Source organism: Hoplias malabaricus, chromosome 5 (assembly GCF_029633855.1).
Source record: "Hoplias malabaricus isolate fHopMal1 chromosome 5, fHopMal1.hap1, whole genome shotgun sequence".
Taxonomy (NCBI): domain Eukaryota; kingdom Metazoa; phylum Chordata; class Actinopteri; order Characiformes; family Erythrinidae; genus Hoplias; species Hoplias malabaricus.
The window spans coordinates 46,363,185-46,379,891 of record NC_089804.1 but is presented as its reverse complement, the minus strand read 5'-3'; the positions used below and the strand labels follow the sequence as shown (position 1 = coordinate 46,379,891).

The 16,707-nt window shown below is 37.2% G+C and overlaps 2 protein-coding genes across 3 annotated transcripts; one reads left to right on the top strand and one right to left on the bottom strand.

The window, feature by feature from the left end:
* Nucleotides 1-1,538: 1,538 nt before the first annotated feature.
* Nucleotides 1,539-8,357, top strand: nsfl1c (NSFL1 (p97) cofactor (p47)). The gene is made up of 9 exons (XM_066672007.1): nt 1,539-1,707; nt 3,957-4,054; nt 4,153-4,224; nt 4,888-5,053; nt 5,505-5,600; nt 5,693-5,802; nt 6,043-6,180; nt 6,737-6,907; nt 7,395-8,357. The coding sequence occupies exons 1-9, from the start codon at nt 1,606-1,608 to the stop codon at nt 7,555-7,557; spliced, it is 1,116 nt and encodes a 371-aa protein (XP_066528104.1). The 5' UTR covers nt 1,539-1,605; the 3' UTR covers nt 7,558-8,357.
* A 1,875-nt stretch (nt 8,358-10,232) lies between these two features.
* Nucleotides 10,233-14,918, bottom strand: emp3b (epithelial membrane protein 3b (MAM blood group)). Of its 2 annotated transcripts, none has more exons than XM_066672665.1 (5): nt 14,814-14,918; nt 12,939-13,041; nt 11,424-11,526; nt 11,166-11,306; nt 10,233-10,681 (listed from the first exon to the last, which is right to left on the bottom strand). In XM_066672665.1, the coding sequence occupies exons 2-5, from the start codon at nt 13,014-13,016 to the stop codon at nt 10,506-10,508; spliced, it is 498 nt and encodes a 165-aa protein (XP_066528762.1). In that variant the 5' UTR covers nt 13,017-13,041; nt 14,814-14,918; the 3' UTR covers nt 10,233-10,505. The 2 variants fall into 2 exon arrangements, with proteins under 2 accessions (XP_066528762.1, XP_066528763.1); XM_066672666.1 differs by having other exon boundaries at nt 12,939-13,037.
* Nucleotides 14,919-16,707: the final 1,789 nt, after the last annotated feature.

The window sequence follows — 16,707 nt, the reverse complement described above, 5'->3', positions numbered from 1 at the left end:
GGCTATTGTTTTACTGTTATATTTCTGACTAAGGAAAAAATGACCTCTAAAGCACATTTAATTTATTCTCTACAGTGCTTTTGCATATGTGCAAGCATCGACTTTAGTTTATTAAAGGCAAATTTCATATTGTTTTCAAAATGTCTGCATAATTAAACGCTTAAGAGGTGAACAAATAATTCAGACTGGTTCAACATTAAATGCACCATTCTTGAGAATGTAATGGAATCAGACATTTTTTACAGTGGTGCTGAGAGGAATCAGATGTCTGAGTATTTTAAGCCTATTCAAAATAGTTCCGAATTCATCATTGTTTTACAGCTTTCATGGTGGAGAATTCCTGAAAAAGTTTATGGGACTAATGATTTCATAATACATACAACACTACTCGACGCTGAGGTTTCTTTCAGATGAAACTCTCTCTCTCTCTCTCTCTCTCTCTCTCTTTTTCTCTCTCTCTCTCTCTCTCTCCCCCTTTTTGTGATGTATGTCTCCATCTTGTGGTACTACACAAACAACAGCGAAGAAAAGTTCATTATTTTGTAACTCTTTTTTGTTATTAAGTGTGTTGTATTAGCTATATATTAGGTAACTAAAATTACAATTCTGATATTGAGGTTTGGATTTGACAGAGAATCTTAAGGTTCACGGCAAGATTGTGATTTGTTCTGATAACAAACTCATTCATTTATTGTCCGTAACCACTTATCCAGTTCAGGTTTGCGGTGGGTCCTACCCTGAATCACCAAGGTGGGAACACACCCTGGAGGGGGCACCAGTCCTTCACAGGGCGCCACACACTCACACTTTCACTCACACCTATGAACACTTTTTAGTCGCCAATCCACCTACCAACATGTATTTAATTAAACAATTAAAAACTCATACCTGTTAAACAATTTACATTGATTAATGATTTAAAATGGTAATACAACTCTTTTTTTCCAGTATGTGGAAAGCCTTGCCCCACAAGTTGACAGGAAAGTTTCCTTATGTTCCTTAATACGAAAGAATCACTGGCTGTCTGAATTTGCCCGTTTTAAATTACGGATACTAATTCACATAAAAAATTTTGCCACAACGCTGACTGCTTATTTCACTTAGGATACGTTTTCTAGCTAATCAAAAGCACTAGCAAGGTAAAAAAAATCTTTTAATTGAAGTGGTCTTTACAAACATTCCATATATGTGGCGCATTAAGTGTTTAATCTTTGCTGGATTTGTTAACCCTATAAAGTGTTTTACAACTCTCTCTCTCTCTCTCTCTCTCTTTCTCTCTCTCTTGCAATTCAATTCAAAGGTGCTTTATTGGCATGACAAATATTACACTTGTGTTGACAAATCTAAAGTAAAGAGAACATAGATTATTCTCAAATTATAACAAACACAGAAAATAGATCTTAAATAATGCATTAACAATAACACAGTGGTATTAATTACATAATAATAATAATAATACTAATAATAATAATGTATAAACAAGCCTTAAAGGTGAAAAGGTTAATACAGTATATCGCTTGCTCGCTCGCTGTCTGCTGAGGGCGGAACTAAGGTGTTTTGGCCGCTGTTTCCGCTCAGCGGCCGGAGCACTTTCTGACTCTGAAAATGGCGCAGCGGGATGAAGCGGTGAGAGAGTTTGTGGCGGTGACTGATGTGGATGAGGAGAGAGCTCGCTTTTTCCTCGAGTCTGCCGGCTGGGATTTACAGGTGAGCAACACACAGAAACGTAGCGATCCTGCTGTGTTTGTGCGTGTGTGGTGTGTGAGAAATTATTGTGGATAATGAGACTGTCGGGATTACGCTCATGTGGCTCCTTGTTCCCTATTAAGTGTACGTTTCAGGGCATCAAATAACCGTTTTAACGTTCGTAAAGTGTACTGTATGTCTAATATAAATCCGTGTATATTCATCAATAATTCTCAGAACTCCTCACTTAACGGTTTGAACGTTATTTAAGCGTAGAAGCTATGGACTCATGATCTGAATTGTGCACTATGTAGGAGTTTTGGGGCGATTTGGGACTGAACCGGTTTCCACTAGCACAGCACAGGAGCGGCTAACCAAATGTGCAAGTCACTCTTGGTGGGAAAGAGCTTTAGTAGATCGGTCGGCTCTTTTCATTATTATAAGCTTTTTGGCTTAACAGTATAGATTCAGCTCCGATGTATGAGTTGTGTTCATCTACGACTCCAAGTAGTTTAGCATATTTAGCTTAGCTTTTTATCAGCCACTGTAGTTTCCTCTGTATCTAGTTAAAGTCTGTAGCTTTGCAATAACATGAGCCTTTGGACGCGATATATATGTCTCTGAACAACCACCAGTTTGTTACTAACCTGCATTACCTGGTTAAAGAGCCTAACAGTTCGCCACAGCGTTGACTTGCCTTAGTCACCGTTAATAAACATAAACCATACTTTTGCTTTCTGTTTTCCTGGTGCGGCTTATGTGGGGTTTATTCCACAAATCATAATTTTTATTTAAACAAATAAGCCCAAAGTTTGGTGTTGTCAAACAGGAATGTTCCTTAAAGGAACACTACGTAATATTATTAACTTAAAGATACAGCCTCTGTTGTTGCTACTCTGGGCTCAGCACTGCAGAAACTACACTGTATTTTTTGGAGGAGTGTAGGAAACTCCCTCCCACTCCCCACTGACTGAAGTACAGTGCTATAAAAATTAATTGCACTTTAATCTAATTTCTATTTCCATTTGGGAGTCTAGAAAGGCACCATATAAGAGTTACTAATGTGCCAAATTATTGGACAGGCTCCACTTTCTGTTGAAGGTATCTGAATGAATGAGAAATCTTGCTGTGTAGAATGTTCTTATGCTACTGCTGACTGATGCCTGTTTGCTGGTTTAAACTCCTTATGCTTCTTCTTTATAATTTTTGGAAGAATAATAATGTAGTATGTTTTAGGAAACTAGCTACAGGAATTTAGCTAATATTTGCCCAATAAAAGTATGTTCTGCTTTACCATAATGACAATCTAGATCAGTTCTGGTCAAATAAGGGTTGGTATGATGTCCAGATCAAAAATATGCTTTAAAACTGTTAGAACACCATGTTGGATGTTTGTTTAAATGTATAGTTTGCATTTCTGTCGGTGTCATAGTATTTTATGACATTTTCGTTTTTTTATGATATTTTATGGCAATTAAAGAATCAGTCCCATTAAATTGTCAAATGGTGCAACCATTGACAAAAGCATGACAAGTAATACATAAGTCACGCTTCTAGACGTTGTACTGATGAAAATAAGTTATTTAATATGAAATGTCATCTCAATGTACATTTAAAGTATTTAATTTCTAAACTTGGATAATATGGGTTTTTGTTGTACTGAGCAAGTGAGTATGTTATAGACATCAATGTTTTATCTCTAATTGGGTCAGTTGGTTTAAAACCATTTTAAAATTCATTTTTACAGTGTAGTAGAGTGATTGATGAGGTAAATGATTTAGGTATTTTAAAAATATGAACACACTCTAATAGACACACAAAAACAATACTCTTAACAATGAAGAAATGGATTGACCACTGATTTCAGTGCAATTTCTGCTTTCTCTGAACAATACATGTTATTCATCATATTACATTAATAACAATCATGTCAACAATCAAATTTAAGAAAACAATATCTATAAATTCCTCTATAATCAAATTGTGAGTACATATATTGTGCATTTGAGAGAGAGAGAGAGAGAGTCATTTTTTTATTTATTTATTTTTTTAATTCTGTCTAATTTATTCTTCTAAGGTTTTGAACATTTCAGACATCCATATCTCAATGAGAAAAGTTCACAAGGATTACACATCCTGGAATTCTTTTATGACATTTAAATTATAGAGCAACAGGGTCATGGGTGCACATGTACATTCTCAATATTATCTAGACTAGAATTTAGTGGCATGTGAACAGAATTCTGAGTCACTGATGTTTTTCTTCTTAGCTTGCTCTTGCCAGTTTCTATGAGGATGGTGCAGAAGATGATATCATTACTATCCCTCAATCAGAAAGTGGTTCGGTCTCACGATCAGCAGGGCCAAGGTAATTTAAATGTGTGGATGAAAGCTGATGCTCCTAACCTATCCTACCGTCTTCCCAGTGCAAGATCTAATGTCTGACTTTACTTTGTGCTGATCCAGTGAACACAGGGTGACATCCTTCAGAGACCTGAAGCATGAAGATGAAGATGAGAGTGATGATGAAGGACAGAGGTCAGTATGTGTATTTGAATTGTTGTTGGTTGAAAGTAGCTGCTGTTGTTACATGGCAAACAGAAAAAGTTAATTTAGTAGTTTTCTAGTTGTATCCTTGTTCTCAAAACCTACTTAATGTATTTAAAAAGAGTAATGGAAACTACTTTCTTTTTTTGGGCTGCAATCCAGTAACCATTTTTGTGTATTGAATTGATTGAATATTAGATTTTTCTCATTTGTTTTAGCATGAGCGTGTACTTTTAAATGCATCTTATGTAAATTACTTTATTAATAATTTCTTACATAAAAGCTTATTCATTTTGAAAGACAATCATTATCATCTTGCATTTAAGGCTACATTATTTATATCAGTGTATATAAATGTTATAACAGTACCAGGGACAGTGATTAATTAATGGTTAGTGTCAAATGCTTAAATTCAGCAAAACATTTCTGCACTTTAGCAGTTGCTCAACAAAACTGCTGACAGAATAAGGCAGCAGTGACTGACTAAATTTTTTAACAGGCAATGTAAGCACATTCTGCTGGGGGAAATCCTAGGGGAAATCTTTATTGGGAGTCTTTGCATCACATCATTGAATCTTGGCCACTGTCTATACATTCTCTGCAAATACAGGTATTGATTTGTTGCCAAATACAGGTATTGATTTGTTCCCAAAGGTTCTTTGCTGGTGGTTCAGAACGGAGCGGGCAGCAGATTGTTGGTCCTCCAAAGAAGAAGAGCACGAACGAGGTGGTTGAGGACTTGTTCAAGGGTGCTAAGGAGCATGGGGCTGTTCCAGTAGACAGAGCTGGCAGGGGACCCGGAGAGTCTAGCAAGTCTAAGGTATTAAATGCCAAACGTTTATTTATTTATTATTATTATTTTATAAACCTGTTTATAACACACTGTTATTAAGTCAAATTAGCATGACTATGTAATACCTGTTCCTAATTAGTACAGGGCTGAAGACTGTACTGTAACTAAGCCAATATTCTGTATGTGATACAGTGTTTTTGCTATTTTTTATTTTTATGTTTATGTATGACCTGACCTATCCATATATGACTATTCTGGAACATCTGAGGTTGGTCCAGATGTACACAGTACACAATAATAACATTTCTGTAGTCAGAACAGTGTTCTTCTCCATATAGCTGTCTTCTGTAATGGATCAATAAATTATTTATTATGCTGCCCTAATTATAATTAATGACTCTGTTTCAACATTGTTTTTGAAATTTTACCTTTTCATATTTTGACTGATAGGATCTCACATTCATGCTTCTCTCTAAAGCCATTTGTAGGAGGTGGTTATCGTCTGGGAGCTGCACCAGAGGAAGAGTCTGCCTATGTATCTGGAGAGAGGAGAGCTTCCGGTAGTACACAAGATGTGAGTCAACACATTCATGAGCAAGTAGTATTTTGGAGGAAGTAATACAGTACAATATTGATGTGCTCTGAGTGATGGTTGTCATTATGCAGGTGCATGTGGTGCTGAAGTTGTGGAAGACTGGTTTCAGCCTTGATGATGGTGACCTCAGAAATTACAGTGACCCCGGCAATGCTCTTTTTCTGGATTCTATCCGCAGGGGGTAAGTTCGTTATAAAGATGATTTCAAAACTCTTATTTCAAACAAATTAATATAAAACAATGGGTTTTGTGACATTACAAGCCTTTATTTAGAAAATGAAACTGGCCTGCACCCCCTTTTTTAAAAATTTTTTTTATTTTATTTATTTTTATTATTTTTTTTTTTTCCTCTTTTGATTCAGAGAGGGCTATTGCTGAGTAAATTTCAAACATTAAAACTTCCTCTCTCTTCATTTTTCAGGGAGATTCCCCTGGAGCTGAGGCAGCGCTCTCGTGGAGGGCAGGTGAATCTGGATATGGAGGACCACAGAGATGAGGAATTCTTCCGACCCAAGCCTGTTTTCAAAGCTTTTGCTGGAGAGGGACAGAAACTTGGCAGGTGAGAAATCGTTGGTACTCAGTTTAGATTTTTTTATTCTAAAGCTTTATTGCCTAATTGGGACGTTGTAGCTTTAAAGGGGAAGTTTTTTAATATAAATTCCTTGAATTGTTATTTTAAAACTAATTAAAATAAATAATCTCCCTTCAGTTGCAAAATCCATTTTATACACATTGTGTTCAGACCCCTCAGCTGATGCAGACACAAATTTTCTCCATAGTGACTTCATCCACATTATTGTTAATGAAAAAGCTAGTGTCTATTTGTTTTAACTGCCTTAAACACATGCTTGATTTATATAAATATTCATCTGCTTTGTTCATGCTTGTGTTACTAAGCAACCAAACGAAAGACAGCTTCCAGTGTGTCTTTGTGAAGCCGTTCTCTTCCACCTCAACAGCCCCAAATTTAATCAAATTTATCTAACACGTGTGTGTGTGTATTCATTCATTCATGCATGCATTCATTTTAAAGTTAAGATGTGATTCTAGCGTTTGACCACAGTGGGGCATCATGAGAAATTCTGTTTTTCTACTTCCCTTATTTTCTCTTCTAGTGCAACACCAGAGTTGGTATCTGCTCCACGCATGGGTCTGCAGGAACAAGCTGCCAGTGAGGCCCTGGCTAGTGCTTCCATAAGTGTGGATGACTCCCAGCCTGTCACCAATATCCAGATCAGATTGGCTGATGGAGGGCGACTGGTGCAGAAATTCAATCACACCCACAGGTAAAGAAGGGAAAAAAATGGACCTACTTTCCGTTTTAAAAGTATTCACCCAGTGACTGTTATGAAACTTGTGACTGACATGGATGCCAGTTTTAGTGAGCAAAAATTATTTATAGCGGATAATGCTGTGTTGATAAAATATTAAGTGTTTGAGTTTGTTACTAAAAAAATTGTAATTGTTTATATGATCAGATTTACCTGCTTAGTCTGGATTGTTACCATAGTTAAACACAGAGTACCTCATATTTAGTTGTTCAGTTGAACGACTATCTTGGGTATTGCTCTGGTCCGGGCAGTGAAAAAGATAATCATGATCCATGATTACCGGTGTTATCCGCAAATACTGATTATATCGTATTTGTCACTCATTATTATTTTTCATTTCAAAAGTACATTACACTTGTTGTCCCAGAATTGGATACAAGGAGAGTCTTCTTGCCCTGTAGCATCCTCATATTTTTAATTTTTTTCCCCCCTTTGCCCTCAGGGTGTCTGACGTGCGTCAGTTTGTGGTGAATGCTCGCCCGGCCATGGCTGCTGCAGAGTTTGTTCTCATGACAACTTTTCCCAACAAGGAGCTAATGGATGAGAGCCTGACACTGAAGGAGGCCAACCTGCTGAATGCTGTCATTGTTCAACGGCTAAAGTGATAGTGCCCTCTAATTGTCTGGTTCTATTATGGCACTCTGAGTTTCCTCCCTAACAGGAAACGCATGGACAAAAGGACTTCTGATTACTTTTTTCTTTAGTGACATTTTTCATTTTTCTTTTTCATCAGTTTGTGGTGGTTACCTCTGGATTAACTAAATGGAGTTTTGGGGAAAAAAATAAACTAGTTATAAATATTAAGGGAAAGAGACAGGAATGGAGTGAAAGTTTAACAGCAAATTTTACTGTTTGAACGTACTTGGCAAACACTTAAACAATTTAAAAATAAAGAGCTTTCTAAAGAGTTTTGACATGGTTTTACCTCAGTGTTTGTCAAATGTTTCTGCTGCTCTTCCTTGACCTTTTAAATTTTCTCTCTTCCCAGTATGATTACTCTCTACTGTCACCAGATCCTTTGTACCAATGCCAGTAGCCTTACATCCCAACACTAAGTCCAAGAGTCCTCCATGTTCAGCTGCAAATGTTGAAGATGTAAAAAGAGTATTTTTTTTTCTAATGATTTTATTCCACTTTCTTTGAAACTTGTGAGGGTTGTGCATTTTAAAACTAAAGTGGTTTATTTTGAGTTAATATCTGTCACACTATAGTGATTCTGTTGCCTGATTATATATTAACAACGAAATTAAACAGCTGGTTGTGAGATAACCACTTATATTTGGACTGTGCTGCTGGTTACCAGATTGGCAGCCACCTCATACTCCATGCAGCGACTTCTTGTACAACTGGAGACACTGCGTGGTTGTGTAGAGCTATGGTAAACCTGTGATTAAAATCCTTCTGTTTACTGTTCTAGAAGAGCTTTCTTTTGCGGCACGCCTCTGTGGTATTTATTTAAGGCTTTGTTAATATCTAGGTGTGGAACCATGAAGTTACTAGTGATATGAATGAAAAGCTAGTCTAGTAAGTGAGGCAGGGCTGAGTTTTTTTTCATTCGCCTTTTGAGTGGTGTATTTGTGAGGTTTGTGCTCTCAGAAATATCTCACTTATTAGACAACGTGATGGAAACTATTAGCCCAGAACCACAAGTCATGAGTTTGTCATGCCTCACAAGGTCTCAGAAGTCAGTCTAGTTTATTATCCTCCTTACTGTAGCCTTGTGTTCCAGCTGACTGTGAAGCTTACTCTGTTTTGCTGTTATAGAGGATGCATTTTCACTCTTTTTTTATGTCATGGTACAGATTTTTGAGTTGGAAAACATTTAGAAGTAGCTGTAGCGAGGAACTACAGCTAATTCTAAATGTTTTTATTTAAACCAGGATTCCCTTTTAAAGGTGATGTTCATGAAAGTAATCAAAACACACTTTTTTTCTCACCATTTGCTAGCTTTCCAGTGTGTTTTTCCATTAAAATTAAATAAATAAAAACAACAACATAGTGGCTCATTCAGACATTCCAGGCTTCCTATCTCTATAACCCTAACCCTAGCTTATGGCAGAAAAACAGCAACGAGACCCCCAAACATACCCCATACTTTTGCAGGTTCCGATTATTTAGGTAGGAACACACTAAATTCAGGAGAGCGCTAACTGCATGAAATTAAACACAGAACAAAAGTGCTACAAAAAAATAAAATAACATCTGTAGTTATGAGCTTCTGCAGCCATTAAAAACAGTGAATGAAAACCTACAGACAAGTTAAACTTCAGCCAAATATTCATATTTCTCATCAAACAAACTAGAACTGCAGGTTCCCACAATCATACACATTCCCTTTAAGTTTCAGAAAATCTGTCAGAGATTTAAACAAATTCAGAGAGTTTTTAAAAAATACTATGTAATATTCATTCAATATCTGTAAGCGCTTATCCAGTTCAGGGTTGCGGCGGGTCCAGAGCCTACCTGGAATCAGGAAGGGGAGGTCAGTCCTTCACAGGGCAACACATTCACACATATTCACTCACACACTCACACCTATGGACACTTGAGCTGCCAATCCACCAACCGACGTGTGCTTTTGGAACATGGGAGGAAACCCAGGCAGACACGGGGAGAACACACCAAACTCCTCACGGACACCCGGAGCAGGACTTGAACCTACAGGTCCCTGGAGGTGTGTGACTGCGACACTACCTGCTGCGCCACCGTGCCGCCCCACTATGTAATAGTTTTACCTTAAAATTACAGCTTCAAAATCATTGTGATGCTTCACTGACCTTTAATATGGAGAATAGAGCTTCTGAGCATTGCTACTCTGCGCTCCACACTGCAGAAACTGCAGCATGTAACTTTTGGAGGAGGGTAGGAAACCACCTCCCCCCTTCCCTCCTCTGGTCCATAGATTTCAATACAGTGCTGTAAAAATCAATTTTGGGAGCCCCAGATGCACATAATGTGATGTACTATAGAGAAAAGTCACTGACTCCTTGTTTGGGTCAGTGAGTAGACGTCTACAAGGTAGGTATAGCCCTTTAATTATTTGCTCACTTAACCCTGCCAATAAAAAAAATACTGTATCTGTCTATCTATCTTGAGTAATTCTTCTTAATACATGTTAGAGGTTAAGCTATTCAAACATTAAAGAAAAATTAATTAAAATTGAAGTTAACAAAAAAATCTACTTGGAATGTTTTTTGAATGTCTGTGTAAATGGTATTTGGAGACTATGCACCAGTGCCTCAAAATTTTTCAAAGATTTTTATTAATAGAAAATACAGCATCTCTTTACAGCTTTAATAAAGATTAATACAATTATATAGAAAAATATCACTCACACAAGAAATACATAGTAATACAAAGCCTATTTTGTATGTATAAAAGGAATGTAGGAAATGCCAACTACTCCTCTGCACAGTTAATGTATACAGTTCTGCTTAGATTGTTGTCTATATGATTAAGGAAAATTTTTAATGTAGTCTTGTATGGGGTGAGTTTATATATAAATATATACATTACTGTATTAAGTTCCTCAACATTTTTCTCAGCTGTAAAGCTACTCCCTTTTGCGCAAGTGGATGTACATGATTCCACTCAATATTAACAATGGTGCACACACCCATGCCAAATAGAAACAGTATCCGAAATGGCCCAGGTCCAATTCTCTGGAATCCTCTAGGATTTCTTTGTTGTGTAAGGTGTAGATGAGAGCTGCTGTAAAGGTTGTTAGACCTAAAATACAGATGTGGAGAAAGAGGCCAGTAGAGTCAGCATACATCAGACTGCATGACATCAGCAAAATGCAATGTAGATGTCTCTGGAGTAACTGGAGATGGCATTAAAGTGCATGAAATCCTCTTTCAGCTAGAAATGTATAAAGCCCACAGCCTGTCTACTTCTGAACACTGGGTTGTGGATAAGTCAAATTCTCCTTAGTGTTGGAGCACCATGAAAAACCAATCACTAATCATCCTAAATAAGATAAGATAAGATAAGTTTTCCTGTCATTGTACCTAATTTTACTAATGCTCTTCTGGTTGAATACTCACAGAAATATTTCTACAGTTAGTGACGTGAAAACTATAGAATCTGTTACTGCAGTAAAAAGGGAACAAACTAATTAATAATTAACTGAATTTCTAAAGTTATATTGTGAGAAGAGGGATTATCTTGATTCTGATCAGCTGCTGTTATCCAGGCAGCCATTCAGTTTTACCTGCGAATGCCTGACAGACGCCAGTGAGGTAGAAGAGTCCACCTTTAGACATGGTGAAGAGCTGACCGAGGAAAACCAGAAATGAAATACAGGAGAAGACCACAGAGAGGACCATCAGAACCTGAACAGCTTGGAGCCACTCTGACAAAAAAAAACAAAAAAAAACAGTGTCACTTTAAATATTCATCTGCAAGAGAAATGACGTCATAGTATATGAGACAAAGTCTTTAAGCTAAGGTCAATTAAAAACATTCTTACCTGTCTCTTTTGATGATTCACATTCCCATGTCTCTTTTTCACTGCCAAATTTGCAATTGTACCAGAGATCTGTGCTCTCTGTTCCACTCCACACCCACCAAGACTGAGACAGGAAGAGAGGAAGATGGATGAGATTACTATTAGGGACAGATTCTCCTGATGTTACAGTAATCAAATCTCTTATCAAGGCAATTATACAGTCCCTTTCAAATGTAATCAACTCTCAAAACTCACAGCATATTCTGGATTACACAGGTTTCTCATTTTTTATTATAAAATTAAAATGAATTAAACACATTCCAAAGCCAACATAAGTTATTTGTTTGAAGATATTAAAATAATTGATTGATTTTTATTAAATAATTTATTTGATTATAAGTTATTAGATTTGATTAAAGGGTCATGAGCCATGACATCAAAACCACCCCCTTTTTTCTACACTCACTGTCCATCCTCTCAGCTTTTCTGGAGCACTTTGTAGTCTAAAATTAATATTGTCGAACTATCTGTTGTTCAGCATGCTTACTTTGTACTCTTTTAACCGTTCCTCAATGGTCAGGAAGTCCAGACGGCCACCATAGAGAAGGTATGTTTTGGTTGGTGGATCATTCTCAGCGTTATCCAACTAAAAACATGTCTCAATTTTTGTCGATTTTTAGCTTATAACATCATTTCAACACAGCAGCTGTTCTTCACATTGTGTGACATTTCATTATGTATAGACCAATAGAAAGGCTCCAAAATTACTTGGAATAAAATATTTTTACATTCACTTCCACTTAAAGTTAAGAAGGTATTTTTCTTCTCCTGTAAAGTTACTATTGTGGTGATACATATTTTTAATTGGACAGCAACGATATGTTATTGTGTGTTGCGTTTGTGTGAATGGATCAGACACAGCAGTGCTGTTGAGATTTTAAATACTGCCCACTCACTGTTAGACACACCTACCTCATTGGTTCACCTTGTAGATGTAAGCTAAGTTCGTCTTGGTCATCCTCTGCTGGCTGGATTTTAATTATTATTATTATTTTATTAATTTTTTTTTTTGGTGGACTATTCTTGTCTAGCAGTGAGAGTAAGAATTGTAAAAAGAAATGTAAAAATTCCAACAGCACTTCTGTGTCTGATCCACTTTACCAATTCATTAACACATCGCCACATCAGTGTCGCTGCAAAGTTAAGAATGATCCACCACCTGAAAAATACCTGCTCTGTCCTGACCAGTCTTGATATTTAAAGACCAAGGTGAAATGGGGCAAACAAGGTATACAGAGCAACATATGGACTTTAACTGTAGAACTACAAAGTGCACCTGTATGGTCAGTGGAGCTGGGAGAATGGACGGTGAGTGTAGAAACAAGGAAGGTGGTCTTAATTTTATGGCTGATTGACTGTGTATGTTTAGAGATATATCAGTTCTTTCATGAAGCTAAAATGTATTCAAAATGCCAGCCTTGGTCAAAGTGACTGGACAGTGGGACGGTGGATGTGCTTCATTGTCCTCAAAATTACCTTCTCCATGGTAGCAATGAAAAGGACAGCCAGTGTGATGAGATGCAGCACAGTCACAAACATCAGCAGGTAGGCCATAGTGCTGGACAGTCCCTCTGACTTACTGGACAAATCAGCAAAAAAATCTATTCACAGTTGTACTACTACCTCAAAAGCCACAGAATACAACATACTGCTGAGAAAAGTACAGCATGTTATTATTTTCTGAACAAAGTTTAAACAGTTAAAAACAAAGGAAGTGAAAAACAAACCTTTCTTAACATACAATAGAAGTTAATGTAAAAAGGCTTTTTTATTTGGAACGATTTCTGTTCGTCTTGCCATTATAAAAGTTTCACACAGTGTTAAAGTCTTTGTTGTTGTCTTGAAGTGAAATCTGCAGATTATATGTGGTGAAGTGTTCCCATACTGCATAGAACTAAATCATTTTGGCTGACAATCTAGATATTGTGCACCTGTGAAAGCATATTCATTTGGTGAAATAAATGTAATATTTCTTCTTGTAAGATATACGCATGTTAGATAAAGTTTCAACATATTTTTACAAACCTTTCTTAAATAAAGCTTACATAAATCTCTTCAAGAAAATCGAATTGTTCCTTTGCACATTCATGATCTCTTGCCATTGCAGCATGATCATGTTACATGACAAAATTGCATAAAATAATTAAAAAGTCTAAAAACAGGACAGGACTCTGGAACCCATTCTTGTTAGGAGACTTGGCATAATGCCATATGTATTGAAGAAATGTATCTTGCTTAACTGGTATCAACAAAGACTCACAACATTCAATCTGTGTTAAACCATTTTAAACAAAACACAGCAGTTGGAACAAGTTGTGCTAAAAGTAAAAGAAGAAACCAGAGTACATGGAAGTCATTTATGTTAAACTCTCTGTCCCTGGACTACCTTCATTTACTAGATCTTTCTTTGTTTCTTACTTTCTATCAGTCAGTCAGTAAGTCCATTTTATTTTATTGTATTATTTGTTTATTTATTCATTTAGCCTTTTAGCACTTCCCCCAATTTTATTTATTTATTTATTTATTTATTTTTGTAGTTAAAAGTTGAAAATTATAAATAAACAATTGGGGGAAAAAATTCTAGAAACAGGTTGAAAAATGTAACTACATATTCTGCAAGGCAAATATTTGACACACTAAGTGCATTCAAGACACTAGTACTTGCCACTATATTTATTTATTTATTTATTTATTTTACAGTATAACACCGCGCTTAATTGAATATGACACTGAAATACACTGTTCTAGATCCAGGAGCTGAAAGAGGGCCACCAAGAGACAGGCTGGAAAGCTGGGTAAACTCTGGCTGGGTTTGGGCCAGCAAGAGCTGAAGGCGCTCTTTCAAATTCTTTTTAGCCTCTGGAGATTCTAGGGTGTGCTAGCTCTCATTATAATCAGAGGCAGCGATACAATCAGCTGTGAATCAAAATCACATTATTGCCCACACGACCATTTCAGTTTGTTCATCAGATAGTAAGGGAGCTAAAGCTTCTTAAGGGGAAACCAGATTTTTTATGTCCAAGCAAATGGACACATATGCTGAGTAAAGACCAGAAATCCTTTTTAACCAAAGTATATTAATATTTAAAGAACACAAGTAAGAACACCTTAAATAATGATATAGTGACATCTCCATAAAATCTTAAAAGAATTCATTTCTTCAAGTAAAACCTAGACAAAACATTAAATATTCCTCTATGTCCACTTTATAATTAAATCGCATACAGAATTTCCTGCATATAAAGCACTTTACATCATCTGTAAAATAAACAATGCTCTAATTATGTGGTACAGCATTAAAAGTAAGCAACCCAATAAAGTATGAATGGGAAAAGAAAAACATTTGCTTACCTTAAATAAGTTCAGTCAATGAAACAACTACCACCAGCTTATACTGCACTTCTCTGCTTCTGATCCCTCAGCGTTTTCCCCCTCTTTCTATGCTCCTCCTTTTCCCCTTCTCTTTATTTGTAGGTTTCCAGTAGGTGGAAGGGCTGTTTTTTTCTTGACTGTCTAAATGGCTGTTTCCTTTTGCTGTAACAACAGTCCCTTTGCTGTCCTGCACTCCCCCACGTCTGCACAGATACTCCATGACTAGGCCCACCCATCTGGATGAAAACACATTAAAGCATCTACAAACATGGCTCTTTTGACCCCACCAGATCTCATAGGCCTGCTATATCGCTCTGCCATCTTTGCCATGTGAATAGAGCCTAGAGTCATGGGGTGGGCTTCACCATATAAAATTGTTATAATTGAATAGGGAGGAAGTAAACACCTTAATGGGGAAAATTACATTAACTGCACTGTTTATTTGTGCTGGGGTGCACTGAAATGCTGTATTACACAGAAAATATCTATATGTTTTTTGAAAAAAATACAGCACACACTTTTCTCTTTTTTCTGTGTTTTTTGTTGTTGTTTATTTTTTTTAATTCATATAAAAAATAAATCACAGTCCTCATGATAGCCAACTTGAGCATGACAGACTTGATTTACATACACTTCAAGAACACATTAAAAATAGCACATTATAAAGCTTTGTAGTTCATTCATTCATTGTCTGTAAGCACTTATCCAGTTCAGGGTCATAGTTGGTCCAGAGCCTACCCAGAATCACACACCCTGGAGGGGGCAACAGTCCTTCGCAGGGCAACACACACTCACACATTCACATTCACTGACTCACTCACACCTATGGACGCTTTTGAGTCTCCAATCCACCTACCATTATGTGTTTTTGGACCATGAGAGAAAACCGCAGCACCCGAAAGAAACCCACACAGACACTGGAAGAACACACCAAACTTCTCACAGGCAGTCACCCAGGACCCTGAGCTGTGTGACAGTGACACTACCGCCAGCACCATCAGGCCACACCAGCTTTGTAGTTTTAAAAGAAAAAATAACAGAGTGGTACAGGCTAATACAAAAATCATACATCGGAAATGAAAAAGTGATAGTGCCAGACTTTTAATAAGTATGTTCTACTCTGGTATATTGACCTTAAAGATGTCAGAATAGAATTACAAGAACATACAGGAACAATCAGTAGTATTTATTGATTAACAGCACCTTTTCCAAGAAATTTAATGTTAATACTACGACCACCTCCTTGTTTCTACACTATTGTCCATTTCTTCAGTTCCACTGACCATACAGGAGCACTTTGTAGTTCTACAATTACAGACTTCATCACTGCATATATTGTTTGCTACCTCTTATGAGCAACGGTAGTGTTTGTGCATTGCATTGAGAGTGAATCAGATACAGCAGTGCTCCTGTGTTAACTCACTGTCCATACATACCTCGTTGATCCACTTTGTAAAGTCAGAGAAAATAGCTGATTTGTTGCTACAAAGTTTGTGTTGGTCAGTGGAGGTGAGAGAGTAGCCACTGAGTTTTGAAGTGGAAGTGGGTCTGGAGCAAACCCGGAATCATTGGGCACAAGACAGGAACCCTGGAGAGGGCGTCAGTCCTTCACAGGGCGACACACACACTCACACCTATGGACACTTTTGAGTTGCCAATCCACCTACCAACGTGTGTTTTTGGACAGTGGGAGGAAACCAGGGCACCCAGTGGAAACCCAGGCAGACACAGGGAGAACACACCAAACTCCTCACAGAGAGTCACTCAGAGCGGGACTTGAACCCACAACCTCCATGTCCCAGACTCATCCATTATCTATAACCGCTTATCCAATTTAGGGTCGCGGGGGGTCCAGAGCCTACCTGGAATCATT

Excerpts from the sequence above, each read along its gene's own strand:
- emp3b (XM_066672665.1), bottom strand. The coding sequence starts at position 13,016 with ATGGCCTACCTGCTGATGTTTGTGACTGTGCTGCATCTCATCACACTG. Across the intron at positions 11,307-11,423 it reads TGAATCATCAAAAGAGACAG|AGTGGCTCCAAGCTGTTCAG; the intron begins GTAAGAATGTTT and ends TTTTTTTGTCAG. Across the intron at positions 10,682-11,165 it reads CGTCTGTCAGGCATTCGCAG|GTCTAACAACCTTTACAGCA; the intron begins GTAAAACTGAAT and ends TCTGTATTTTAG.
- nsfl1c (XM_066672007.1), top strand. The coding sequence starts at position 1,606 with ATGGCGCAGCGGGATGAAGCGGTGAGAGAGTTTGTGGCGGTGACTGAT. Across the intron at positions 4,225-4,887 it reads AGTGATGATGAAGGACAGAG|GTTCTTTGCTGGTGGTTCAG; the intron begins GTCAGTATGTGT and ends TTGTTCCCAAAG. Across the intron at positions 6,181-6,736 it reads GAGGGACAGAAACTTGGCAG|TGCAACACCAGAGTTGGTAT; the intron begins GTGAGAAATCGT and ends TTTCTCTTCTAG.